The 25,524-nt window shown below is 55.4% G+C and overlaps 2 protein-coding genes across 2 annotated transcripts in view; both read right to left on the reverse strand.

Annotated features, from left to right (window-relative positions):
- Positions 1 to 1,167: 1,167 nt before the first annotated feature.
- Positions 1,168 to 20,257, reverse strand: NPEPL1 (aminopeptidase like 1). Its single transcript, XM_033095124.1, has 12 exons — positions 20,025 to 20,257; positions 19,198 to 19,383; positions 18,557 to 18,727; positions 15,386 to 15,475; positions 14,838 to 14,919; positions 12,996 to 13,138; positions 7,460 to 7,537; positions 4,293 to 4,393; positions 3,489 to 3,612; positions 2,989 to 3,165; positions 2,338 to 2,448; positions 1,168 to 1,827 (listed from the first exon to the last, which is right to left on the reverse strand). The coding sequence occupies exons 1-12, from the start codon at positions 20,172 to 20,174 to the stop codon at positions 1,669 to 1,671; spliced, it is 1,572 nt and encodes a 523-aa protein (XP_032951015.1). The 5' UTR covers positions 20,175 to 20,257; the 3' UTR covers positions 1,168 to 1,668.
- A 2,127-nt stretch (positions 20,258 to 22,384) lies between these two features.
- The window catches only part of STX16 (syntaxin 16), a 33,216-nt gene continuing 30,076 nt past the window's right edge, over positions 22,385 to 25,524 (reverse strand). Inside the window, exon 10 of the mRNA XM_033095131.1 lies at positions 22,385 to 24,427. Within this exon, the coding sequence (XP_032951022.1) occupies positions 24,357 to 24,427 (71 nt within the window). The 3' untranslated portion in view covers positions 22,385 to 24,356. The remainder of the gene's footprint in view (positions 24,428 to 25,524) is intronic.

The raw sequence follows: 25,524 nt of genomic DNA on the forward strand, positions 1-25,524 counted from the left end.
CCCCTGACGCCGGGCATGCAGGCCAGGCCCTGAGCCTGCAGCTGCTCCCCAGCTGGGTCCCCGGCCCGAAGGCCGCCTTTGTGCCCACACAAGGGAGACTCAGTTCGTCCCCTGCTCCTTGACCCTGCATCCTGCAGCCTCCTGACGGGGGAAGCGGACAGTGCCAGCTGTCGAGAGAAGGAACTAGACCACCTCAGTGACCTCTGGCTCCTCCAGGGCATCGCAGAGGGAAGCTGGCGAGAGCTGCTTACTGCAAGGCCATTAAGCAAGCTAATGACCCATGAAGGCTCCTGGCCTCTCCCGCCGCCCTGGTCGTGCCTCCCCTGGGCTCACAGAGCCCGTTACCCAGCGACTGTCTTGTGACCGCTGTTAGTGTTCCTTAGCGTGTCAGGCCCCGGTTTTCCCAGTCAGGGCCGGGGTCTCAGAGCTGCTGCTTGCCTTTTCCGGCTGGGCCAAGACTGTGCACACAGCAGGCAGTTAATAAATATTTACTTGGGAGCAAGCCCAGAAAGTCACCTTGGTTTCCAAGGCTGGGGAAGGGACTTGGGAGTCTGGGGACACTTGGGCAGGGGTGAGGGAGTCAGAGGGCCAGGGCAGAGCCTGGGGACATGTGTCCTACAGCCATGTTCTCACCCCTCTGTCCCCAGCAGAGGGGGTACGGGCAGCTGCCTCTGCCAGGGGGGGCCCGAGTCTCCAATCTCCTCCTCCAGACCCAGGCAGCTGCTGGCATGGAGCACGAGAGAGGACAGAGGCCTGTCTGCACTCTCACCCACACTTGGGAAGCTGGCTCCCACACGCTCTGGGGCTCACCTCACGCGCCTTACCTGGGCCCAGGTGGCAGGGGTCTCCCTGAATCCTGGCCGAGTCCTGCCCTTCAGCCTGAGGATCATGCCCAGGGGGCCTTCAGTACCGAGGACACATACTTGACCCAGTATGACACTCGGGCTCATGATGTGCGTGGGGTAGGACGGCCTTCCCTGCAGACCTGGGCGCAAAGCCTGCTGCTGCTGTGGGAGAAGGCGGCGGCAGCCCAGAGCCTCAGACCCATAGGCAGGCCTCAGGGTGGGAGAAAAAGTGAGACGGAGGCAAAGATGGGATGTGGTACAGCCATATTTAATTCAACCGCCAGTGAATTCTAAGGGGCCAGAGCACAGAGTACTCCTCTTGCTCTATAAAATTGGGTCCTTGAAGCAAGTCATCTCCATCCTTTCACAGGGGGTGAGTTATATGGAGACAGTGGCAGCCCTGGCTGGGGAACAGGCCTGGGCTCTCTGTAACGTGGGTGTCATGTATGCGGCCTGGGGCTAGAAACGGCATGGGCACCCACCTTGGCCACCAAGTGGAGGCAAGAGGCCTGAGGGCCACCAGGCCAAAGGCGTTGGGGCAATCCATGCGTCCTGGGGCTCAAGGTCATGCGGAGGCCTCAGGAGTTTGCAGAAGCTGGCCAGCAACGCAAACAGAAACAGCCCAGAGCTTCCCGCCCCTCCCCCAGGGCCCCACCAACCCCTAAGCTGTCCTCTAAGACATAAGGAGGCATTTCCATCACCATGACAACTAAAAACAAAAACAAATCAAAGCCCACCTTAAGGTAGAAACTTCCAATTGCTTAAAATTAGTCAGTGCAAAGTGAAGCCGAGCCCTGTGGCCGGGCCAGGAAGGCGGCCAGCCTCACACGAGCCTGCGCCTCTTGGAGTCCCTCTCCACATCCCCCTCCTGGGCGTCTGCCTCACAGCCCAGCGGGGACACCAGGTTCAGCAGAGGGTCCTCAGAGGCTCGTCCGAAGAGCGCCAGCAGGAGGGCCACGCCGAAGCCGGTGGCACGCTCACCCTGTGGGCAAAGGGCAGAGTGATGCTCTCCCAGCCCAGCTGGACCAGCTCAGCAGGCCTGCCTCTGTGGGGAGGGGCTTGGGACCGGGCGAGGGCCTGGGCGGCCCTGGCCCTGCAGCCCTGCCTGCTGCCCTGCCACACTCAGGGCCAAGGAATGCTCAGGCCCAACCCAGGTCTCCTCAGGGCGCGAAAGGCTGAGGCCCAGGGTCCCGGGCCTCTTGCTGAAGATGAGCTGGCTGGGAACGGCCGCACACAGCAGCCACTCTGTTCCCAGAGATGAGGAGACCAGTGGTCAGGGGGGACCACAGCTGGCCGGGAGGCTGGGCCACGGGCAGTATGACCCTCGACACAGAATGTTTCCGATGAGCTCAGCCTGCAGCTTGAGCCAGAGAGGGACTCTGGACGCACGAGCGGGTGGGAGCAGCCAGGCCAGTGGGAAGCAGACTAGCTGGCTGGCCAAGGGAGCGTCCTTATAGGGGAGGGGAGAACACCCACAGGGGCCTCGACTCACGGCGTGCACAGGTGCGGCGATGTCCAGGTGGACCCAGACCCCAGGCCAGTCGAAGCCGATGTGTGAGGCAATGAAAAGGCCAGCACAGGAGCTGGGGCTGTTGTCCCGGTCCTGGGGGCACAGGAGGACAGACGTTGACCCTTCCCCTCCCAGCAATGGGGTGGCGGAGAGGGGCTCCACCAAGAATGCCGTCAAGGCTGCTTCCATGTGGGCCCACTTGGACACCCCACACCCTCTGGACCTGCCCCGCCATCCTCAGCCATCACTCTCCCTGATGTCTGCAAGAACGGGCTTGGGGGGAGGGCCCAGTGCAGGGAGGCAGCTGAGAGGGACCTGGGACGCCGAGGGCCTTGCATGTGGGCTAAGAGGTCTGCCTCCACCCAGGGAGGCAGCCAGCGAAAGGACTGATGGGGAGCAACAGACAGACCCCAGTGGGGGAGGAACCCTGGTACCCACCATGGTGGACATGCTGGCAGGGAGCCCAGCGGGAGGTGCATCCCTCCTTGGGACGTCCCCCGCCAGCACGGATCTGGGGCCTTGTTGGAGGGACCCTGGTCTGCGAGCTGCTGTTTCTTGGGGTGACACTGACTCCCTGAGTGCTGGGCCGAGCTTGTTCTGTACCACGGGCTGTGGGGGCCTTGCTAGACCTACCGCCACTGAGTTCTTCATATCTGCCACGGCTGAGGTGAACTCGCTGAAGTGCAGCTCAGGACAGTAGACGAGCGGGTGCACCAGGTCCCCACACTTGCGCCCGGCCTTCACGCAGGCCGCCTCCCACTCGGCGCTGTTGGTGAGCACGGCGGCATGGTACTTGCCGGTGGCGATACCCTGGGAGGTGACCCCGCGGGAGACCAGAGAGAGACGGACAGAGCCGCATGGGGAGCATCGCACGGGAGGGAGGAGAGGGAAACACACACAAGGCAGGAGAGGACAGACAGAAAATGAAAAAGCCAAAAGAGAGGCAGTGAGAGGCAAATACCAGACAGGGCAGAGTGTGAGCACAGAGCTCGCGGGGGAAGGCTGCCTGGCCTGGCCCTGCGTCTAGGCCTGTCTGTGGGCCCCGTGGCCTGGCCTCTCCTGGAGACCTCAGACATGCCCCATGTCCTCTCCCCGCTTCAGTCCAGGGAGGCTCTGGCTGCCCAGGGACCCACCTGCGCTCCAGTCAGCGTAGCCACGTCCAGGATGATATCAGCAGCCAGGTCCTTGCAGGCATAGGACACGCCATCCGCCAGCACCAGCCTGCCCTCAGCATCCGTGTTGTTGATTTCCACAGTCCTGGGCGGGCAGACACCCCAATCAGGACAGCACTCCTTGGGACACTGGGCGCGAGGTCCTTTGGAACTGGGGTGACCTCCATAGAGCCCTCATCTCTGTCACTTCCCCCCACCGGGAGGCAGAGCCACCTCGTCCCCTACAGCCATGCAGTGCCAGGGACAGGCATCAGGGCATCGGGTCAATTCCACCCGCTGCTCTCCAGCTGGGAGCTGGGGCAAGCTGCCTGGTTTCCATGCCTCGGTTTCTTCATCTGTAAGATGGGACAACAGGGTTGTATGGGGGCATTTACACAGTGCCTGGCCCTGGGTAAACGCAGAAGAGGACACAACTCTCAGGGTCACCCTGGGGATAGGCACCCGTGTGTGTGTGTGTGTGTGTGTGTGTGTGTGTGTGTGTGTGCGGAGAGAGAGAGAGAGAGAGAGAAAGGACTCATCCTGCTAAAGTAGGGTGAATCCCGAACCCTGGCACCCAGTCCAGTAACAAAGGTGACTGGGCACCCCTGGGAGCAAGCAGCCTGAGGCACCTTCCCAACAGGCTTTGCCCCTGGTTGGAATGAGCAGGGTGAAGTCCACCCCCCAACCAGGCATGGCTCAGGCTGAGCAGTGTGGCCCTGGGAAGGAGGGGGCAACAAGACCAGAGGGAGCGGGGCTGTGACGCCGTGAGCAGAGGGGTGGCCTTACTTTCCTGAGTACAGCAGGTGGATGTCATCGGGCCTCGTCGCATTGGGCCCCACTGCATTCTCGGCCAAGCAGAACACCGCATGCAGGTTGTCTTTGAAACCCTGGAGGGGATGTGGGCAGAGGCTCCAGTTACAGGCTGGTGGTGCTCGGAGGAGGAAGGGCAACCAGAGCTCTCTGACCCGCTGCATTCCGCAGCAGACAGACAGACAGGGCTCCAAGGAGCAGAGCTTCCCGCCACTCTCTGGCAGTCCTCGCAGCGGGCACTGAGGCCGAGGCTCACTCCATCTGGGGAATCCTGCTCTCCTCCACTGAGCCCACGAAATGCAGGAATGAGCCCAGAAGTGGGGCTGAGCTATGGGCTTGAATCCTGGCTCTGCCGCTTCCCAGGGCACGAGCCAGGCCAGTCACCTAGCCAGTGGTCAGTGTCCCCTCACTACACAGACCTGCTGAGCTCCATACTGCCTGTGAACAAGGACCTCAAAACTGGAAGAGACTACCCGCTGGGGCACTTCTCAGCCAGCCTGTCCAGATGCCAGGACAGACCCTGTGCTGGAGCAGAAACCAGGCGTGAACAGCGAAGAGGAGACAGTGCCAGCCCTGGGAGTCCTCCAATCCATTTCCCCACAGGCCAGGCCACCAACAAGCAGTAGCTGTTCCCTTAGAGAGAGCCACCCAGAGAGCCCCCACGGCTGGGCCGGGTTCCCTCACCTCTCACATCCTCTGACGAGCTCATCTACCGAGGCAGCAGGTGCTGGGGTGCGGGGGGCAGGTGGCAGAAGCCGGGTGCTGCCCACGCAGGCCAGGTCTGGCCTGTGGTGCTGAGTGAGGTGAGTGTCTAGCTGCTTGCTGGAAGCACTGCTTGTGAGTCTCCAGCCAGCAAGTGGACAGGAGTGAAGATGACTTGTGCCCCTTGGGCAACGTCCCCTCCACAGGGCTCACGGGGACCTGTGGCCTGTCCCTCTACTTGAGAGAGACCCTTGGACGGCCCGTTTCAAATGAGGCCGTGTGGGGCAGAAGCAAGAACCAGCCTGGCTCGGCCGGGCTCTGGAGGTGCTGGCCCCCTGGCCCGGCTAGAAGCCCCAGAGCAGTCGGGACGCCCCGCCCCCTCCCGTGGGCCAAGGCCCTCTTTTCTCGCTCCTATTTCAGGGAACAGGCTTCACCACCGAAGTCATGAATTAGAAACTATTAGCCAAGACCTTTTGTTTCACTTCAAGTTTACTGCACAGGTAGCCCCCTACGAGGACAGGAGGTCTTGCATGTAGTGACAGGAAGGGCCCAGTGTCTCAGAAGAGAACTGAAGGAACCACACAAGGAGCTTAGCCATCCCTATGGTGGCTTAGGGCACACCACACCTTTGTTTAAGAAACACTTTTTATGGCACTTGGAAGCCATGGGCAGGGAGGGGCTGCCTTGCATTTTTTGAACCTTTGGCCTCTGATGGGCGTGGACCCCCCCAGGGTGAGGCGGCACACCTGTTTATCACCAAAGTGTTTCTGCCTGTGTTCCTGGGGACGACACCTGGACAGATGCCCCGAGAACGTGCAAGGGGCCCTGTATTTCCTGGGGAACCTCCGTAAGCACAAGCCTTTATTAAGAAGATGCTTGCCACCTCCTTGGGGCAAACACAGGAGGAGCAGCCACCACCAGCTGGTCCCCTTACTGGAGCTCCCCCAAATCACCGCCAGCTGGTCCCTTAACTAGGGGCTCCCCCTTGCTCCGGAATCTGGTTCCAATTGTTCCATGAGGCCAGGCATGTCCTCCATGGGGAAACCTAGCTGCTGTGTGAGCTGGTCTCAGCAATCTCAGACGTACGGGGTGTGGTGGGCACGGGGCCCCCTGGCTCCCCTGGATGTCCCGTTCAAAGTGGTCACCAGGCTACTCCCAGGGCAGACCCAGTCCCTTCCTACCTGCCCACGGTTCACACATACCAGCCAGCCCCTCCCCAGCCCCCCGAGTGTGAGCAGCAGGCCAGGCTGAGGCAACCTGCCCCAGCGCACCCCTTCCCATTTTGATTTTGACAGGAGAGGCTCTTAGAATCAAGTGGGGTCTCATGAAGCCTGAATGGCACAAGGTCAAGCCTGCAGTCCCACGAGGTGAGCCCTGGCAGAAGGAGGAGGAAGGAGCTTCCCTCGCCAGAGGTCTGGCAGCCAGCTGTACCGCCACCTTTCCCTCCCTGATTGGCACTGTGCCACCCGGCCCAGAGGACAGCCCCCCTTCTGGGCCATGATGGACCCTGCACAGCCAGGTCCGCAGAGGATGAAAATGGCGATCCCAGGTCCCCATCAGTACAGGGGGCACTCCCGTAGTGTGATGGGAGGTAACTGGCCGGTGCCAAGGGCCGAGCTGATGGGACGTTGGATGATGGAAAGCTCCGATGTAGCACATGGCACTAGCTAGGCCCTCCTTCTATCATAGGACACGTCACCCCAGGTCGGAGGATAGAAAACCATGTCCTCACGGCCCACTGAGGGCTGTTGTTGCTGTCCTCCCAGCTCAGCGACCCCCCCTCTGCTGGCTTTTGGCTTCCAGCAGAGCAGGACCCTCTGCTTGAGGGGTTCCCTGTTGACAGGGGGACCTGGCTTCTATGGGGTGCCTGGGTACAGCCAAATCCATCCCTTACTCCATGGTGGACCCCCAGGGACAGGCCTCCCAGCCTGAGCTACGGACATTTGCTAGGGCCAAGTGTAGGAGCGAGTTAGTCCTGGCAAGGCCATTTCCCAGTGGTCACTCTGACACAGAGAAAGGCTGTTCGGAGGGACATGCAGGGAAACCTACGCTTGTGAGCTGGTTCAGGGCACAGCACAGGGGGTTCCACCTGCTCGTGCCCTGGTCTCAGTTCAGGGTTCTTCACTAAACACTCACGGGGCACCTGGTACGAGTCAGGCCCTGAGCGGCCAGCACGGGGCACTCCACTGTCGGGTGACACCCTCAGGCAGGGATGACACTCAGGTAGAAGCCACACATCCCGTGAAAGGAGCCTTGATAGAAAGCAGGGAGCTCTGGGAGTTCAGGAGGAAACCAACATGGGAGAATAGAGGAGGGAGGAAAGCACCGAGCTGTGGAGACTCAGGAAGGCTGGGATGGGGCCCTGGAGAGAAGGACAGAAGGACACCAAGGACGCTCAGGGAGCCCGCGTCCCCAGGACTGCAGTGGTGGGCCCCACTCACCTGCTTGACAGCAGCTCTGAAGGCCCCCAGGACGGCCGCAGCACCACCACAGTCTCTCTTCATCCCCGGCATGGTGGTCTGGGGACGGCACAAATGAGAGAGAGTGGTAAGTGGATGCTTGACCAGCCAGCAACACTGCCCCACCTGCGCCACCTGCCTCACTGGCCCAGCCAGACACACCAGGCCCCAGGGGGGGCTCCCCAGACCCACAGGACCTGGTGCCACAGAACCCTGGAAACTCCCACTGGCAGGGGTGTGATGGCCCAAGATCAGGGGCCCCGGCACTTGAGCAGAGTTTTGGCGATATCCAATGGAACTTCACCAGGCAGGGGAAGGAGGAGGAAGAGGACGAGACATTCTGTATTTGCCACAGCCAGGCTGCTCCACAGACCAGGCCGTGACCCCCGTGTCACCAGGCTGCCCAGGGAACAGGCCCCACTTCCTCAGCCTGGCATTTAAACCTGTCACTATCCAGCCTTACTGACACTTTTGTTCTTGGCTCTCCCTGCCTCTATGGCACTATCTTCAATGACCCGCTTGAGTTAATGTGCACTCTTCCCAAACGCCCCTGTCACACCACCAATCCCACGCCACTGGCAAGGACCCCAGGAACCCCACTACCCCACCCTCCCTCCATTGGTATCTCCTGGGTAGACGGGTGTAATATGAGGCCCCTAGAAACAGAGGCACCCCCCTACCGCAGAGGGAAATGTGATTTTCTAGAAATGAGTCGAGAGTGGTCACACATTTTTACATTTTATAGGCTCCCAACTCTAATTGACAAGTTCATATTTTAAATTAACTGCAGGTCATCACATGTAAAGATTCAGGTTTGAAATGCACCGAATGATTTTTTTTTTGTTGAACCTTTACAGATTACAGGGGACTTGAGTTTTAATGGAAAGTATTTTTAGATATAAACTGAGCTGCTTTCACAATTAAGTCGCATGAAAATGACCCAGCTAGCACTACAGAACATAAGCTGTCTCTTTTGACCTAAACTGGGAGAAAGCACAGGATTGTTTAAACGGAAAAATGGGACCTGGAATCAAACCGCTCGCAAAATGGCCCACACAGAAAACAGCTTGCGATGGTCGCTGGAGTTATGACTCTCCATCAACAGCTCAGCTTCCCTACCATGAGCACAACAACCACCACAGTAGCCACACAGATGGTGTAGGACACACCGCAGCCTCCCAGACCCTGTCCCCAGTCCTCTTAAGGAAATGAACCCAATCGTAACACTAGGTGCAATCTGCCTTTCTCACTGGGTTGACACCTGCACCGATGGAGCACAAGCCACTGGACTGGGGGTGCAGCACGGAGCCAGATGTGGTACCCAGTGACCTGGCAGCACCTCGCCCCATGTCCAGCCCTCCAGGAAAGGAAAGCACTGCCGATTTCACTTGAGTTTCCTTGCTGAAGCAGTAAAATTATTAGCTTTTAAAAATCTCAACCGTTGAGGACAGCAGCTTTCAAGGTTCTGCGTGACGGAATGGAAGGTACTCGAAAAGCACAATGACTCCCTGACGCTCATCATTCAAGGGCTAGGGAAGCTGGAGAAGCAAGGGAACGGTCCTTCGAGTCGTGAGTTCATCCAGCTTCTGTTCTCATCAACACCATCCTTACTTGAAAGGGCAGCTGACACACGAGGGTTATTCAGACTTAGGTTTCTGGCAGCTATTTTCTCAACAATGAACAAAGTGAGCCTCTCACTTCCAGGAAAACAGCTACGTTATTTATTGCCAATGGCAAAATTTGAGCTTTCAAGCAAAAGTCAGAACTTTGGAAAACTTGTATCTGCCTCCCTGACAGCTTCCTAATACTCAACGACTTTTAAAATGAGATGGGTGGTGATATTAATGAATGTGATTTTAAAATATACTATATAAGGAAATGTGTCAACATTTGTAGGCTCTGCATAGCTCTGCAAGCACTATTTTCCAACTGATCCATGCATGATATTACAAAATCTTGCATTCAAAGTACAAAAGTTCACTGACATTGTTTCAGATTCCACATTGTAACTAACCTGTCAGGAACCACCACTTGTGGAGTTTTGGTGTACTAGCAAAGAAGAACGTCCTCAGTTATCTGAGAAGTGTATTAGAATATTTCTTCCTTTTCCACTACAAAATGAGTGAGGCCACATTTCTTTTTTACATTTCAACTAAAACAACATATCGCAATAGACTAAATGCTGAAGCAGACACGTGATCACAACTACCTTCTATTAAGGCAGACACTGGAGAGATTTGCCAAAATGTAAAGCAACACCATTCTTCTCACTAGTTATTTTCATTTTGGAAAATTAGTTATTTTCATAAAATTATATCATTTACATTAACATGCAATGGGTTTATACTGCTATTTTTACATGAATTAATAAATATCTTTAAAATTTCCAAGTTTTAACTTCCAGTAAGGTAAATATCAACAGACATCACCTGTATAAACAAAATGTCTTTGGGACCAATACATTTAAGAGCGTAAAGTGTCCTGAGACTGATATATTTGAGATCTGCAAGCTCACACTGATCCTGATTTGCCTTTCAAATCTTTGGAAATGGAGCTGTGATTGTTCCTGCAAAATTGGGAGCTGGGCCACCAGCAAAATGACAAATTCCCAGGAAGCCCAGCTTCTCACTCTGACCCTCCATCAGAACCAACATCAAAACAAGCGTCGGACCAGTTCTACCAGCCAGAACTCAGCTGCTGCGGGGCAAGAGCTGCTGTCAAGGGTGCGGGCGGGGGGCAGGGTGGCCAGCACCAGAGGAGACAGTGGGGGCTCCTTGTCTGTGGGGAACTTAAAAAATGGTAATAAACCGACTAAAAGTCAGTTTGCCTGTTGTCATCACTGGTAAATTATTCCTCCTGAAACAAAACTGTTGTTGGTTGAAGTGAGTCCTAATCATATAAATGAAACCTTCAAATTGCCTATTTTAATTACTTATCCTTTTAGAAACATTATTCTAATGGATGGTAATAACCGCCAGTTACACAACTGGCCCGACCCTGTGCCTTCTCTCATTCTGAGGCCACTTCCTAACAGCTGGAGTCGCAGTCCTGCTGGCCGGCTTTGAATGGAGTGGTGTCTACAGTGCCTGCCTTCAAACAGAGGACTCCAAGTAACCACAAGCGTGTGGTGAGCCCAGGTCTCTTCGCTTCCCTCAGTCAATGAGAACACCTGCCGTTGTGTTTCAAACGTTTTTACTCCACAGACATTTGAAAGCCCCTGGAGGCAATCTCAAAGAAAGGGAGACACAGACAATGTCGCGATTTCTGGAGTCTGCTGGGAAACGGAAATTTTAGCAGTCTCTGTTGAGCGATCCTGCAGTTAAAGACTTTTCCTGAGTGCGCATCCATTGTTTCGTGTGATAGAAACTCCTCAAAGTTAAAATTAATGGTGTTTTTGGATCAACTATGAGTGAAGACAGACTGACAAATCTGGTACCTCTATCCAGTGAATATAAAGATGTAACGATCAATTGTGGTGAAATCATTGACAAATCTTCAGAAGGTAGGCCTGAACACAAACTATTACGCTAACATTCGTTACCACAACAGACCAATATGAAGGCATAAGATGTTTCTATTAAAAAACTTGCATTAATGCTATTTACAAGTATGGATCAATTACTGTTTTCTTTATTGGTGCTGTAATATTTAATTCCAAATTTGTACTGGCATAATAATATGAGGCGACTCGATATAAGAGAACGCACTATCAGTGAATTCATATTGGTGTTTGTTTTTCTAAACCTTTGTTATTATTAGTTTCATTTCCTGATTAGTCCTGAAAATAATTTTATTGTTTAGAGGAGGAGAGATGTCAAAAAAATAGATAAGATTATCCACTGTAGCTACCAAATACACTAGACAGGCTGGAAGTACAGAAAATAGTACAATCCCTACCATACGTAGCAACTGACACTGGGGTTTAATGTGAGAGGCGACAGGGCGTGGTGGGACCTGCGGCAAACTGGAGTACATATGGGCTGTATTCCCAGGAGCAGCCACCGCTCAGCGCCGGCACAATGCTGCCAGGTGGGAACATGGGAGCAGCACTGCCAGGTCTGTCGAGTTTAAAAAAGATCAAAAAATCCAGTCTTTTGTGAGACTCCTTCCTGTTTTTAAATGTTGGTGACTTATTCAAATTTTAAAATACCGTTAATGCCAACAAGACACATCTGTGAGCCACGCAGGCTACTCGTTTTCAGTGTGTGCTCTGTATGAGCTTAGCATGTGCTCTGCCTTCTAAACCTTTCTCTCTGGGCTGGTTGCTTCTCTTCCGATTTCCTGCGTCATAAATTTCACGTATCAGCTCTTTCTGAGTCCCTCTCAGGTTTGCCTCTCGGAGCCCAGCTTGGTGCCCAGGGGCTGCTCCACACAAGTATGTGTGATGAGCAGATGAAGACTGGTACCACGGAAACAGGACCCGGTTGGCACCCCCACAAAACAGGCCTCGCCTCTCCCTGCCCTAAAGCTTAACAATTGAAACCACCCCCCCTTGCGGTTTGAGCTTGAAATGTCCCCCGTCCAGTTCCTTGCTTTAAATAATTACGCTGAAACTTGTGCTTATCTATGATCACAATACCCCTGGCCCACTGATCACAATCTCCATGGCCTAGCATTCTTTCCAGGTCACTGTCATCAATGCTCCTGGTTGATGACCACGTTGGAGCCACACCGCCTGAGGGAAGACTCCATGCAGACCCCGGGCATATCACGTGGCCTCTGGAGGAATGCCCAGAGTTTCCCTTAAATATCCCAGGCTGGTCTGAGAATGTGAAGGCAGTTTTTGGAGGTGTTCACCCGCTGCCTCTCAGACCACTTGTGCTCTGATAATAAACACTTGTTCTATGACCCAACTCCTGTGTCGGTCTATTGGCTGAGCGGCTCGGGCAGCAGGAGCCCCGGACTCGTTTAGCCTCCGGTTTCACCATCACTCCTATTCCTGGTACCAACAGAGTTCCTGGTGCTGGGTATGGAGGAGGGCAGGCCGCTCAGAGGCAGACCAATGAAGCGGGCACAGACTGGCATCCTTAAGGACCTGTCCTCCTGAGACATGGGACTTCAAAGGCCACCCGCAGGAGAGGCTTCTGGGACTGCAGCCTCACAGCCATGCTCCCAGGCAGCTTGCTTTGGGTCCAAGTTCCCCTTACTTTATGCCAGATGTCTGCTTTCTGAGTGGTCTGTGCGGACCATCCCCGAACACTGTCTCCCCAGAAACCAGGATGGCCGTGGTTTCCTGAACCCTGCCTCCCTGGGTTCTGTTTTCCTGCCCTTTCATCATTTCTGCGGCTTTTTTCTAGATCCTATCCAGCTTTTTTGTTTTCTAGATCCTTCCAGCTTATTTCACCCCATTTGAAGGGTGAAATCGTCTCCCTCTCAGGAGGGGAATTAGCCTCAGTGACTCTCTTCCTGAACTTGGCGACCCAGAGGTATGCCCCAGCTCCGAGCTCCCAGGAACCGCCGTCCCCCGACACCTGAGAGCTCAGGAGCCTGCCCAGAGCCCTGCACCCCAGGACCTCACCTTCCCTTTGATGCTGAGACCCCCGGTGTCATAGACGATCCCTTTGCCCACCCACGCAATGGTCTGGGTGGCTCCATCTGGGGTGTGGCTGAGGACTGCCAGAGCTGGGGGGTGGAGGGCAGCTTTGCCAACGCCGTAGATCCCTAAGGGAAGCACAGGGGGGGCTCTGTTAGGCTCGGGTAGCACTGAGCAAAGGACTCTCAACAGCCCCCCAGAAACACCAGCTTCCCCCCGCCCCCCAGGAAATATCATCTGGCTTTGGGCAATTTCTCCTGGAGAGCTGAGCTATCCAAGCTCAAGCTCCCAGCCCCCTTTCTTGCCCCCCCCCACCGCGGGGGGAAGAGGAATGCAAATTAGTTCCAAAGCTCTGGGACTGTAAATGCATTCTATGCGAAGCATTGTTAGGCAAGAAAACCCACTGAGACAAAAATATTGTATCATTCCCAGAAAGAAATGACCAGGATTGCAGAATGAAATGATTTTTGGATGATGCTTCAAGGTCGCCCAGCCCACGCTCGCTCTCCCGTCCCTGAACCCTCCGTGTACTCAGAAGTACATCACCCTCTCCAAGCTCACTCCAACCACAGCCTCACTGTTCATTTTACGCCCCATCTTCCCAAGACAATCGTGGCCTGCTGTGGGCAGAGTCCTTGTCCCAGGTTCCCCAATAACTGAACTGAACAGTAATCACAGCAACCAGGACAAGAGCCAACAATGGCGGCCTGAGCAACTCCTACTGATCCTGTAAGACCCACTGCAAAGGATGCCTCCTCTGGGAAGCCTTCCCTGGCAGGACTGGCTTCTCCTTCCACTTGTAATTGGTTTGTGTGTCTGTGGTAGGCACCTCTAAGATGGCCCCTGATCAGGGCATTCATATTCATGACCATACGGACCTCTCCCCATAAGGGTGGGCGGGACCCTATGTCTCGGCTCTTCTGGATAAGGCAGAAGTGATGAGATACCACTTCCAAGATTAGGTTACAAAAATGACCTTGCCTCTACCTCCGCTCACTTGCTTTTTCTCGCTCTCACTCAGAGACCTCACCCCAGGGACGCAGCTACCACAGGTTGTGAGCCACTGAAGGAGTGGCCCACGTGACAAAGGACAGCCTGTGGGCGCCTGAGGCCTGCTGGCAGCGCATGAGTGAGCCTTGCCGGGAGCACATCGCCGGCCCCCAGCGAGCCTTCAGAGGGCTGCAGCCCAGGTCAACACCTTGATGGCAGCCTGGGCCCGGCACCCAGCTAAGCCAGGCCTGACTCCCCACCCACAGAACGATGGCGTCATGAGTGTGCGTGGCTTTGAGCGGCTACCTTCTGGGGTCATAGATAACAAATACAATGGCCCTCCCCCAGCCAGTCTGGAAGCACGTTGCCCCAGTTGTCAATGTACCTCCAGCGCCCAGGGAGTGTCATCAGGGAATGTGCAGGGTATGACGGCTTTGCCACGAGAGTATCTTAGGGGAAAGTATTCCAGATAGAGACAGCCTAGTACACGGCTCTGATACGGACGTAAACTTGTGTATTCGAGGAACAGAAAGTCCCTGCTGAGGTGGCCCACAGAGCCAGGACAGCAGCACGTGAGGAGGCTGGAGAGGGAGCGGGTTGGGGAAGTACTTGGGTTCTACAGCTTCCAAATGTGAATCAGAATTTGAACCACTGCCTCCTTTCTCCCCCAGAGACAGTCTGCTTCCCAGGATCTGGTCTCGGGGTTGGACACAAACCAGTTTCTTTCAGGATGAAGCTTGGGACAACACACCATGTGGCCCACTGCCCTTGTGCCACCCCCGGTACCCTGCCCTGTGCCCTGAGGCCATGACCTGCAAGGACCGGGCTCCCACTCACCTCCAAATCCTCTTGTCTTCAGCTCCTCGTCCCGGATGATGGTTGGGGCGATCCCCAGATCTTTTCCAACTTTCTTAATCTCCTGGATGTGTTCATGGAAAAAACAACACCATGAGGACACGTGAAGAAGGCTTAAATTGAGGCGAGGCCCCGGCTCCGGGCCAGCGATGAGCCGAGGGCTGCATGGCGGGAGAGGAACCAGGTTTGCGAGCCAGCGGCTCTGACTCTCTCGGCTTTGAGTGTGATTAAACCCAGGAGAGAAGGCTCGGCCTCCAAACTCTGCAATTTCCTGCAGCTCTGGGCTGGAGTCCTGCAGAGGGGCCTTCACGGGGGGCTCTGGCCCGCTCTGCCCTTGGCTGAGGCCTGCTGGCCCCTGGGAGCTGGGTGAACAGCAGGCCTTTGTCCACACAGCCCCAGGCTGCCCCATACAAGGAGGCTGTGAACACTGGCCCCCTCCCGCCCCCACCTTTCCTCTGACCCTCCTTGGGGTCTATGACACTTCTTCCATCCTGGCCCCACCCGCTCGCAGGGCCCCCAGAGCCACGTACCTCGAGGAAAGTGTCTGTATTCATCTCATTGCAGGGTGTGTCCACAATGCGGGCGGCCAGCCGTATGCCTTCTGTGGCGCTTGCTAAGCACTAGAAAACAAACCACAGGCTGTCACTGGAGACCTGGGACCAGGTGGGAGGGGGCTGCCCTCCTCAGCTGTTCCCCACCAGAAGCACACATCGCCTGGGGGAGGTTGTGGGACTGCTGACAGGACAGTGAGAGGCAGGTGGAGGGGGAAGCAAGAGTCACGCCTCCTGCTCTCACTCCCCAGGGACTGAGACCCACCGCGACCTACAGAAGGTTGCATCCCACTGCCAGAATTTTAGTGACCCTTCAGCCTGGCATCCTGACCTGGTATAAGTGGGCCCACCTTCCTTTCCAAGCCTCACCGCCCGCTGCTCTCTTCCCAGCAGCAGGTGGCCATTGTGCCTGGCCCAGGATATGTCTTTGGCACTCCTACCTCTGGCCTCTGCCCACATCCCCACACCCTCTCTCAGGGGGAGGTGCTGCCTCTATGATGGACTGAGTGCCTGAGTCTCCCCAGACCCACACGTATTAGGAGGTCTTTGGCAGGTCATGAGGGTGGGGCCCCATAATGGGATGAGTGTCCTCACAAGAGGAAGAGACCAGAGCACTCTCTCTGCCCTGTGAGGGCACAGCACGAAGGTGGCCCTCTGACAGCCACGGAGAGAGTCCTCACCAGAAGCCCCCCTGATCTCGGACTTCCAGCCTCTGGCACTGTGAGAAGTTAATGTCTGTTGCCTAAGCCACCCACCTATGGGGTTTTCTTAGGGCGGCCTAAGCTGACCAGTCCACCCTCCCTTCTCCTGTCGCCAAGATCCCAGCCATCCTTCGAGGCACTTCTCCAAGACCATATCCTCCAGGAGGTCTCTGGACTCTCCCGAGGAGTAAAAGCACTCGGCGTTCTGAGCCGCTGGCCCACTGGCCATGTAGCCGCCCTCCGGCTTGTCAGGGGCATTTTTCTGACTTGGGCCCCATGTGAGCGTGTCATAGACCCCGACCACCCTGGTTTATCTGGTCATCTGAGGCGACACTGCTCTAGGCACAGGGCACGAGGGAGAAAACGAGCAGACCCTGCCTCGTGCACCTCACACTTCAACCCGGTACCCAGAAGGGAGCAGGAGCCTGTCGGCGGCCACCACAGGCGCTTGGAAAAGGGCACGTGCATGTTTGCTGACTCATCCCAGAAACTGGCTGCTCTCCGCCCCCCAACCCCCACCCCCGGCTTTTCTACAAGGAACTTCCATCCTACTTTTGCTTCAGCCCTGATCTGGAAGTTTACTGCCTTCTTCGTCTCTGCCCCACCACCCACCCCCAAGCTTCAGACAGGCTGGCCCTGCTGCTCTTCCCAGCCCACAGGGAAGAGGTGACATTAAGAGAAAAGTAGCACAGGTTTAGCAGGGGTGCAGACAGCATCAAGTTGATCATCACTTTTTCTGGTCCCACAGTGTCAGAGAGGGCAGGCTCTAGGTTGATAATACCAGCCCCGCCACCTCCCAGGCCCTGTCCAATTGCTGCGACAGCTCTGCCTGTCCCGAGGCAATTAAACCCCAAAGCCTCAAAGAAAGAGACTTGACAGCTCGGATATGAAATGTGCCCGTGGGGTCCCGCCACCTGTCAGCGGGCTCTACCCTGGAAAGGCAAAGGTCCCCAGCTGCGGGTGTCACAGAGACCCGTTGCTCATCTCTGACGCATCCCAGGGCCACTGCCTGGGAAACGTGTCAGAGCCCTGAGACTGATCTCAACGGAGGCCAGGTGCTTGCCACGCTGACCTCCAGTGAAAACCCTCCCCGATCCAGCTCGTGCGGGTTGGAGGGCAGAGAGTGCGTGGGAGCCGGAGGAGGCTCCCAGGGTCCCATCATCACCGCAGAGCCATGTGGTCGTGGGCAAGAGCTTGTGCCTCATCACACCTCAGTTTCCTCATCACAAATGCAGGATCATTCATTCATTCATTCCATCCCTGCTTATGTGAGCGCCTACTTTGTGCCCGACTCCATGCTAGACTCAGAATCCAAAGACACCCCAGGGACTGAAGTCTAGCAGAGATCACAACACACCCTTCCATCCAATGCTGGAGAAGGCCGCAGGGACCCAGAGGGGACCAGGATGTAGACGGGGGCTGAGGAGGACCCCATGGTGAAGAAAAGGCCACACAGGTGTCAGAACCTCATGTGCACATGATCTAAAAGCCAGCGGCCATGGTTAAAACCTGGCTCTGCCCCTTACTGACGTGGCCCAGGAAGTCACTCAATGTCTCTGAGCCTCAGTTTGCTCAAGTCTAAAATGGGAATAATAATAAGAGGACCCACCTCACAGGGCGGCTGTGAGAATTAAGTAAACGGGTCCGTGAGTGTACACACGTGCGCGCACACCAGGGCCTGAGAACTGGCAAGCATTCGGAAAACGCTGGCACTCACTTTGTAAGGCAATGGGAAGGGGGAACTAGAGGAAGGGCATCTGGAGGCAGCAAGACCAGCTCAGGGGCATGTGCAGGGCCCAGGAGAGCAGTGGGGCGTGGGTGGGGCAGCTGGAAGCAGTGGCCCAGTGCTGGGACCAGGTCCCCGCCCTCCGGGAGCTCCCATTCCAGCATGGGGCACAGGAGCCAAACAAAGATGTACAGTGCTGGCTGGGGATGGCACTCAGCTGGCAGAGAGCCTGACGGTGTGGAAGGGGCCCTGTCAGCCAGGATGGCCAGGTCCCCCTGGGGAAGGGAGGTGGGCGGAAGCCAGAAGGGAACCTGACATTCGCTCCACAAGAGGACTTCTAAACTGGAAATCACTTCCGGCCTTGCCTTGCCTTGCCTCAAAAGGATTATTCTGAGGATCAAATGAAATAACGTGTAAAAGTTCACCATAAGGGGAACATAATATATAGAAGGATGGGATTATTAGCATTAGAACATGAAAGCGCCTGACACTGCTTAGGTGCTCAATAAACACTGGCTGAACAGAACCGAATCCTGAAAACAAAGACCACCCTGAGGGAGAGGGAGCATGCGGCCCAGTTTGGAAAGGCCTCTGGGGCCTTCTCAGGAATTACAGCAGCCATCGCGTCTTCCCCAACACGGGAGAGGGAGCCTTCCAGACACCCCTCCTGGCGGCCCAGCTCATGGGGGCCCTGGGACACGGTCTGAACGTCCAGACACCCACTTGCAAAGTGGACACTTCCACAGGCCCGTTGTCTTGTCCCACCAGGAAAAACTCCACAGTGACCGTCTTCTTCTCTGGGCGCCGCGAAGCACCTGAGCGGTGGGTGAACAGCGGGAAGGCGCGGGCCAGGGCACAGGCGGAGGCGAAGGCGTCAGACCGCTCACAGACCATCTGCAGCACAGAGAAGCAGAGCTGTGAGGAGAGGTACAGGGGGGCAGGACACAGGGCCCACCCAGGGTGCTGAGATCAGGAAGTGCTGGGGATCACAGCTGGGTCAGAGGCCACTGTGACAATTTGGACACAGAAGCCCCAACCAAACCATCACTCTGGCGGCCTCCCCCCAAACCACTGTCTCGCGATGTAAAAAGAAAACACTGGCCACCAAGATAGGAAAGCAGGACATGGAGGGATGAACAGTAGACCCGTCTGGGTCTGAGTCTCAGATTTGCCACCAAAACTGATCAGGGAGAAATGGCTTAGTCTCTGTGACCTCAGTTTCCCCGTCTGTAAAGCAGGGGCTACAATGTCAGGTGTGACAGCCGGTGAGCTACTGTGGGCCAGAGTGCTCTGCGGTCACCATGACTGAGCTAGGGAGCTACAAGGGCCCTGCTGGAGGAGCCTCTTCTCTCGAAGGCACTCACCACAACGCAACGATGAGTTCCGGGCGGCAGGCAGGTCCGCACAAGTCGGGTGACGAAGTGCGCGGCTGAGGGGCTGTTGTGCCGGCTCACCCGGGAGGGCAGGGCGGCCACGGTCGCATAGTTCAGGTAGAGGGGACAGCTGTCCGTGGGGTTGGGGTTGAGCGTGCTTAGAGCGGCCTGCCAGAGCTGGATCAGAAGGGGAGAGACAAAGACAGACACCAGACTTCAGACAGTCCGCATGCCAGGAGCCTGGTCACCGTGTGTGGACACTTGCATTGTTAAAGAGCACGTTTGCAGCTTCCCCGAGGTCCCCACCATCCATAATTAAGATGTCACATCTCACTAGAGCTAAGTGTGTGTGTGTGTGTCTGCAGGCACAATTCCACCCTTGTGGGGTTAAGCAGTGGGGATTTATTAAAAAGCCAATCTGGGGGCTGCTTTGCTTCAAACACTGGAAACCCACATGGGGGGACCCAGCCAGGTGCCACTGCAAGTGGGGCAGGTGGGCACTGCCAAGGGGTCAGACCCGCCGGCAGGGCTGCCAGGGTGGGGCCCCTCGAGGCAGTTCTTTCGAGGCGGTCACATCTGCCAACTCTCCCAGGAGCGCGGCCCGGGCGCGGGCGGGGCTGGGCGGGAGCCTGCTCTGCTGGTTGTAACGAGGCGGGCGGCCCGGGCCTGGGAGGCCGGCCTGGCCTTGCGCGCCCCGGCGGCGGGCGGGGGGCTCGGGGCGGCCGAGGCGGGGCCTCCGCGGCCTCCCCGCCGGCCCGACCCCGCCCGTCCTCCGCTCGCCGGCGGGGCGGCGCATGGCGGCGGCGCGGCCCGCTCACCTCCTCGGTGACCCGGGGCTGCAGCTTCCCGCGGACGTGGCTCCAGGGCACGCGGTGCAGGTGGTGCAGCTGCCCGAGCAGCAGCAGCGGCCGGCTCTGCGGGTCCGCGTCCCCGGCGCTCGCCTGGAACTGCAGCCCCACGTTCGCCATCTTCGCCGGCCCGCGCCCCTCGCCCCGGACGCCGCGCCCGCTCCGCTCGGCCTCCCGCTCCGGCCGGGCCTCGGCGCCGCCCCGGCCCTGCCCGGCTGCCCGGCCCCGCCTCCCCCGCCGCTCCGGGCCGCTCGCGAGACGTGCAGGGCCCGCCCGGGGCGCGAGGGGGCGCGAGGGGCGGAGGGCAGGGCCGGCCGGGCCGGCCCGACCGAGCAGGCCCCGAAGTCCCGGGCGGGCCCCGACCCACAGGCCTTGACCCTGGGTAGGCTCCAAACTCTGAGCAGGTCCCCAACTCCAGGCAGGCCCCAAACTCGGGGCAGGCCCTGACCTACAGGCCCTGACCCTGGGTAGGCTCCAAACTCTGCACAGGCCCCAAACTCCAGGCAGGCCCCAAACTCTGGGCAGGCCCCCAAGTAGGTCTTGCCCTCAAAAGAAGGAAACACAGCTCTCCAGACAGCCCTTCTGGCACGAGGCCCTGGCCAGCAGGCCACCAGCAGACCCCTGAGTAGGCTCAGGCCAACCTCAAGTCCACCCCAGCAGTTCCCACCAGTCCAGAGTCCAGATGAGCTCTAAGTAGGCGTGGCCTCAACGGGAGCAGGTCCCCTAGTGGTCTCTGAGCAGCTTGTGGTAGTTGTCAGGGACCCCACACTGGCAGGGCTGCCCTGACCACACCAGCAGCCTCTGTCAGGTTTGGATTGGCATAGTGAGTGTGGGATTTATGCCAGCTCCAAGTTGTATAAGGCCCCACTGCCTGGCATGCTGGGTAGTGTCAAGTCTCTTCCCTGACATTTCTCAGACCCCTACTCTTTGCCAGGCACTGCCCTGGAAGTGAGAGGGGGGTCAGGGAGATGGGCTCCCATCCAGGTTGCTGCTTCTGGGATGGCCATTTACAAATCCAGGCATCGCCTTAATGGGTGGGCGACCCTTCCCCAGCCCTCCCCTTTGCAGGGTCGTCTGGCAACAGCCTGAGCAAGCTGCCCCTGCAGCCTCCCAGGCCACTTAGGGAGAGAGAAGGGCGGCTGGAGGGTGTCGGGGACATGTGGCGGATGGTGGGTATGCCATTGGTGAGGCTCCTGGCTCCTGCTGTGGCTCAGATAGAAGGTTCAGGGAGTGATGACCCAGTCGTGGAAGCTCTACCCAAGGGTTATTTAAAAACGAAAATCTGTTACCCCATCCTGCCCACGGCCCGATTGTTCTAGGGCCTTTGGCTGACACCCCTCTGTTACCTCTAGCTATTTCCATGCACCGCTCCTCTCCGAGTTTCCTCTTCACGACCAACCTTTAAAATAGCAAAGCCAACTCCCCAGTGTGGCATCCAAGGCTTCCAGCCCCACCTCCCTGCACTCTCCCCCAACTCCCTGGCTTGCAAAGTAGACACAAGCCACTTTCATCTTCCCTGTCGCCTCCCTCCCTCCGAAGTTTTGAGCCCTGGTCCTTGGAAACACCCACTAGGTGAAGAGCGTTGGCATTCTGAAAGCAGGACTTCTTGCCTGCTTTTTTCCTCTAGTGCATGGCACAGAGCAGGTGCTCAGAAAATAGTTGTTGAATGAGTGAAATGAATTCCTTCAAAACCCTCCGCTTTCCGAACATGAAAGTTGATTCTAATTGGATCTTATTTTCTTCAAAAGATTCTTACAGTGGCTGAATGTTTTCACACATTTGTAAAGGGTACGAAAACATGTATGAAGATCTCCTTCTTTTCTGTTTGCAAACGTATTGTAGGCAAGGGCAGGGTTTTCTAGCAGGGGCAGAAGTAGTGGGGAAGCTCCCTAGATAAGAGATGTGAAGCTGTGCCCAATGGATGAAATAGGACTTCCACAGGCAAACAAGACAGGGGGAGGTATCCAGGTGGGGACAGGCCCAGGAAGAAAGCACAGGCCCAGGCTCAGAGTGTCTACATGGTTCTGAAGCCAGTGTAAGAACAGAGAATGGGAGAAAGTGGGTGATGGTGGTGAGTGGGGGAGTCTGAGTCCCTCCCCAGACTTTAGCAAACTGAGGCAGGATCCAAGAAACGTTTTGGAAAGCAGGATCCTGGAAGTTCTGTGTACAGGGATTTGGAAGGGGAAGGAAACTGTCAGTGGTGAGATGATTTTGGAGGACTTTCCTTTTAGATGGCCCCAAGAAAGGATGAACGAGATGAATCAATTCAATCACATTTATTGAACACTTATTCAATACAAAGCAAGAGAAAATAGTAGACGCTTGTTAGAAGCAGATATTACGGATTCTGGTTTTAAGCCATCCCTGAATTGAAGAAGTCCAAACTAAACAGAACATTGAGGAATTATTCCACTTTAGATGCCTGCCAGATTCCTCAAGATGTGGCCTGTGACAGATACAAACATCTTCCAGGAAAGTGTTTTCCCCTTTTCACTGCACTTTACAGACTTTAACACAAATAAGACAGGCAGCACTTCGTTTAGATAAAATTTTATAAAGGTATTAATCCATAGATTCGTATATATTTCACTGTCAATGAAAAATTCACCTCAATTTTTTTTAAAAAAAAAAGAAAGAAAACTTAAAACAACTCACCAGATCTCTAATGCAATCCAAGAAGTAACTTAGGTTTTTTGTGGCTTGAGACTCTTTCCAGACTGAACTGGGTGTTCAGACTTACTTTAGGAATTGAGGAAAAAACTTAAAACTTCTGGAAGAAATCAGAATCAAGTTTCCAGGATTTATTAGGAAGTTCAGGGGCACAATTCATAGTCTAGACACATTTCTGAAATCACAGCATGTACGATGGCCCTAGGTGTATGAGCTACTCTTATAATGTCGCTGCATGCTGGAGTTCACTTGTATAAAAATCCCCGTGCCTGCTTAGACGCAACTGGTCACGGTGACGTTCCCAGATTCCATCACATCTGATGTGAGAAGGAAACCCTGGTCCCCTGGGAACACTTGTTTCATCTTTCTGGTGTTTCCATTCATTCATTCAACATATATTGAGTATAAGTTCTGAAGAGTTCCAGGCTGGGGGTGTGTGTGTGTAGAGGTGGGGAGCGAACACAGCAGGAAAACCCAGAACTGCAGTCACTGGGAGCTGCCTGGGTTTGGAGGTGATACTGGAGTTCGGTCTTGAGGGTGGGCTGTGTGCCAGGCAGGCTGATCCTTGACAAGGGCCCAGAGTACTAAAGGGCATGGTCCATTCCGGAACCGGCAAAAGCCTGTGTGGCTGCCCATTACGTGAATGTGAGATATATGCTGAGCCACGGAGTTTGGACTTGACCTTGTGGGCAACGGGAAGCCTGGGGAAGTGCCTCAGTCAGGACGAACGTGAAATAAAGGTAGGGCTCATTCCTGGTTGAGAATGATCTGCTACTTCACGCACCCAGAGGAAGCAGGAGGCGGCTAAGCTCCAACCATCGTCCTCCTCCTCCTAGAGCAGCTGGTCTGGAAATGAGCCCCCGTCCAGACAAGATGGCAGAGACATTTGCATGACCCCCCCGGCGCTGCCTGTGCTGTGTATGTTTGCTTCCCTCACCACGGCTGGACATCAGGGAGTGCCTCAGTCAGACTGTAAATATTGTGTCGGACACACCAATTAGATTTGTACTCGATGTTCCCCAAAGGATTGAAAATGAACTAAGTGCCATGAAAATCACTTTTCTCTAGATGCTTAAAGAAAAAAAAATACATTAACTTATGGAAAAGTTGAAAAACCAGTGTGATGAACTGGTATCCCTTTTACCTATATTCATATATGTGTGTGCATGTATTTTTCTTTCGCAGCACTTAAAGCTCCTTGCAGACACTTAACCCTAAATACCTCAGGTGTATCTCTTGTGAACAAGGGCACTGGCCCCCAGTCACACTAATATTCTGATCACACCCATAGAAATGTTATCAGTGAAGCAATGCTGTTACCTAATACACAGGCCACACTGGAATCTCTTTAATTGTCCCCAAAATGTCCTTCATGGCGTTTCCTTTTAAAATCAGAATCCAAATAAAGATCAGCATTCCACTTGGCTGTCAAGTGCCTTTCCTCTCCTTTAATCCAGAACAGTCCCTGCCTTTGTCTTTCCTGATGTTGAAATGTCTCCTGGAGGGCCCCACAGTCCCCACTCGCCTGACTGTTTTCTTATGATTAGATTCGGGTTAAACGGTTTCGGCACCAATATGCAGTTTCCCACGGCACCTCCTCAGGAGCCATGTGACCTGGTAAGCGTCTCCTCTTCACCTGCCAAGGCTGGTGACTTGCTGTACGCGGAGGCTGCAATGTCTCTTCACGGTAGGCATATTTCCCCCTTTTTAATTAATAGAATTAAAATCAGTTTCCTCTCTATCACATGTGGAGTGACACTCTGAGACTGTCAGGATGTGTGGTTTCCTGACAACCTTCCCCTAGTGGCTTTTGTATCCAATGATGGTCGCTGCCTGACTGGAGCGCTGGTGGCAGCGTGCTGATCTGCTAACTCCCCCATTCCTTCTTCACTTGGCACGTGCTATTCCTGGGGACAGAAGACCTCCCTGCCTCCACCCTCCAGGACTGGCTGCCTAATTTGTGGGGTCCAGTGCAAAAATGAAGATGCAGAACTTCATTTTCAAGAAAGAATTTCAAGATGGTGACCGGAGAGCATGAAACCCAAAACGGGGCCCCTGGACTGCAATGGCTGCACGTCCACGAAGTTGCCGTGCTGCTCACTGGAACGGACATACTCGTATGCACCTGTCAGTACCACTGGTTCCAGTGTCCCCACTTAGGCCAATGAGAGCCCCATCAGGCCAGCTCCTGTGTCTTTTTCACATGTCCCTATCAGTTTTTCAGTACTTTTGTCCTTCCTGGAAAAATAACATGATCCCGAGGCTCACGCTGCTCCTTCCTTGCCCCAAATGTCGGGTCAGCCATTTCTCCAAAGGGCCTCTGTCCCGTGAGTCGGGGGAACTGGTATTTAGGAAGCGAGAGCTTCCTGTTTAGAAACCCAGGTCTCATTGCACCCAGGTGTCACTGCTTCTGATCCTTTTAGGGGACAGGAGTCCGGTTTGTTTTCTTCTTGAGTCCTCCAACTCAAACCCCACATCACAGACCTCCTCTTCACCTGCCCCTGTCCCACAGGGTGTCCCCATCCCCGAGAACCCGGTTCCCACTCATCCATCCATCCACTCGCTTGCTGTGTCCTACACCAAACAGCCTCCACCCCTGACAATAAACCTACTACATCAAGTTGAACAGTTCTTTACTCCCTTCGATTTTTTTGTTCTTAGAATGCATTCCACTGATAAATTCAAAATTTACTTGATTTTTGTGTGGTTTTTCTATCTGACGTACATCTAGATTCCATGTTTCTGTCTGTACTCAGACAGAAACTTGCTGTTTTCATTTTCTTTACATTTCCGTTTTTTG

The sequence above is a fragment of the Rhinolophus ferrumequinum genome, chromosome 23 (assembly GCF_004115265.2).
Source record: "Rhinolophus ferrumequinum isolate MPI-CBG mRhiFer1 chromosome 23, mRhiFer1_v1.p, whole genome shotgun sequence".
In the NCBI taxonomy this organism is placed as follows: domain Eukaryota; kingdom Metazoa; phylum Chordata; class Mammalia; order Chiroptera; family Rhinolophidae; genus Rhinolophus; species Rhinolophus ferrumequinum.

Bases quoted from the DNA above. Each gene is read 5' to 3' on its own strand.
- NPEPL1 (XM_033095124.1), bottom strand. From the start codon at position 20,174: ATGGCGAACGTGGGGCTGCAGTTCCAGGCGAGCGCCGGGGACGCGGAC. The intron at 4,394-7,459 runs GTGAGTGGGGCC...CATCCCCTCCAG, and splicing joins TCAGAGCTGCTGTCAAGCAG to GGTTTCAAAGACAACCTGCA. The intron at 2,449-2,988 runs GTAGGTCTAGCA...CTGTGCCCCCAG, and splicing joins ATATGAAGAACTCAGTGGCG to GACCGGGACAACAGCCCCAG.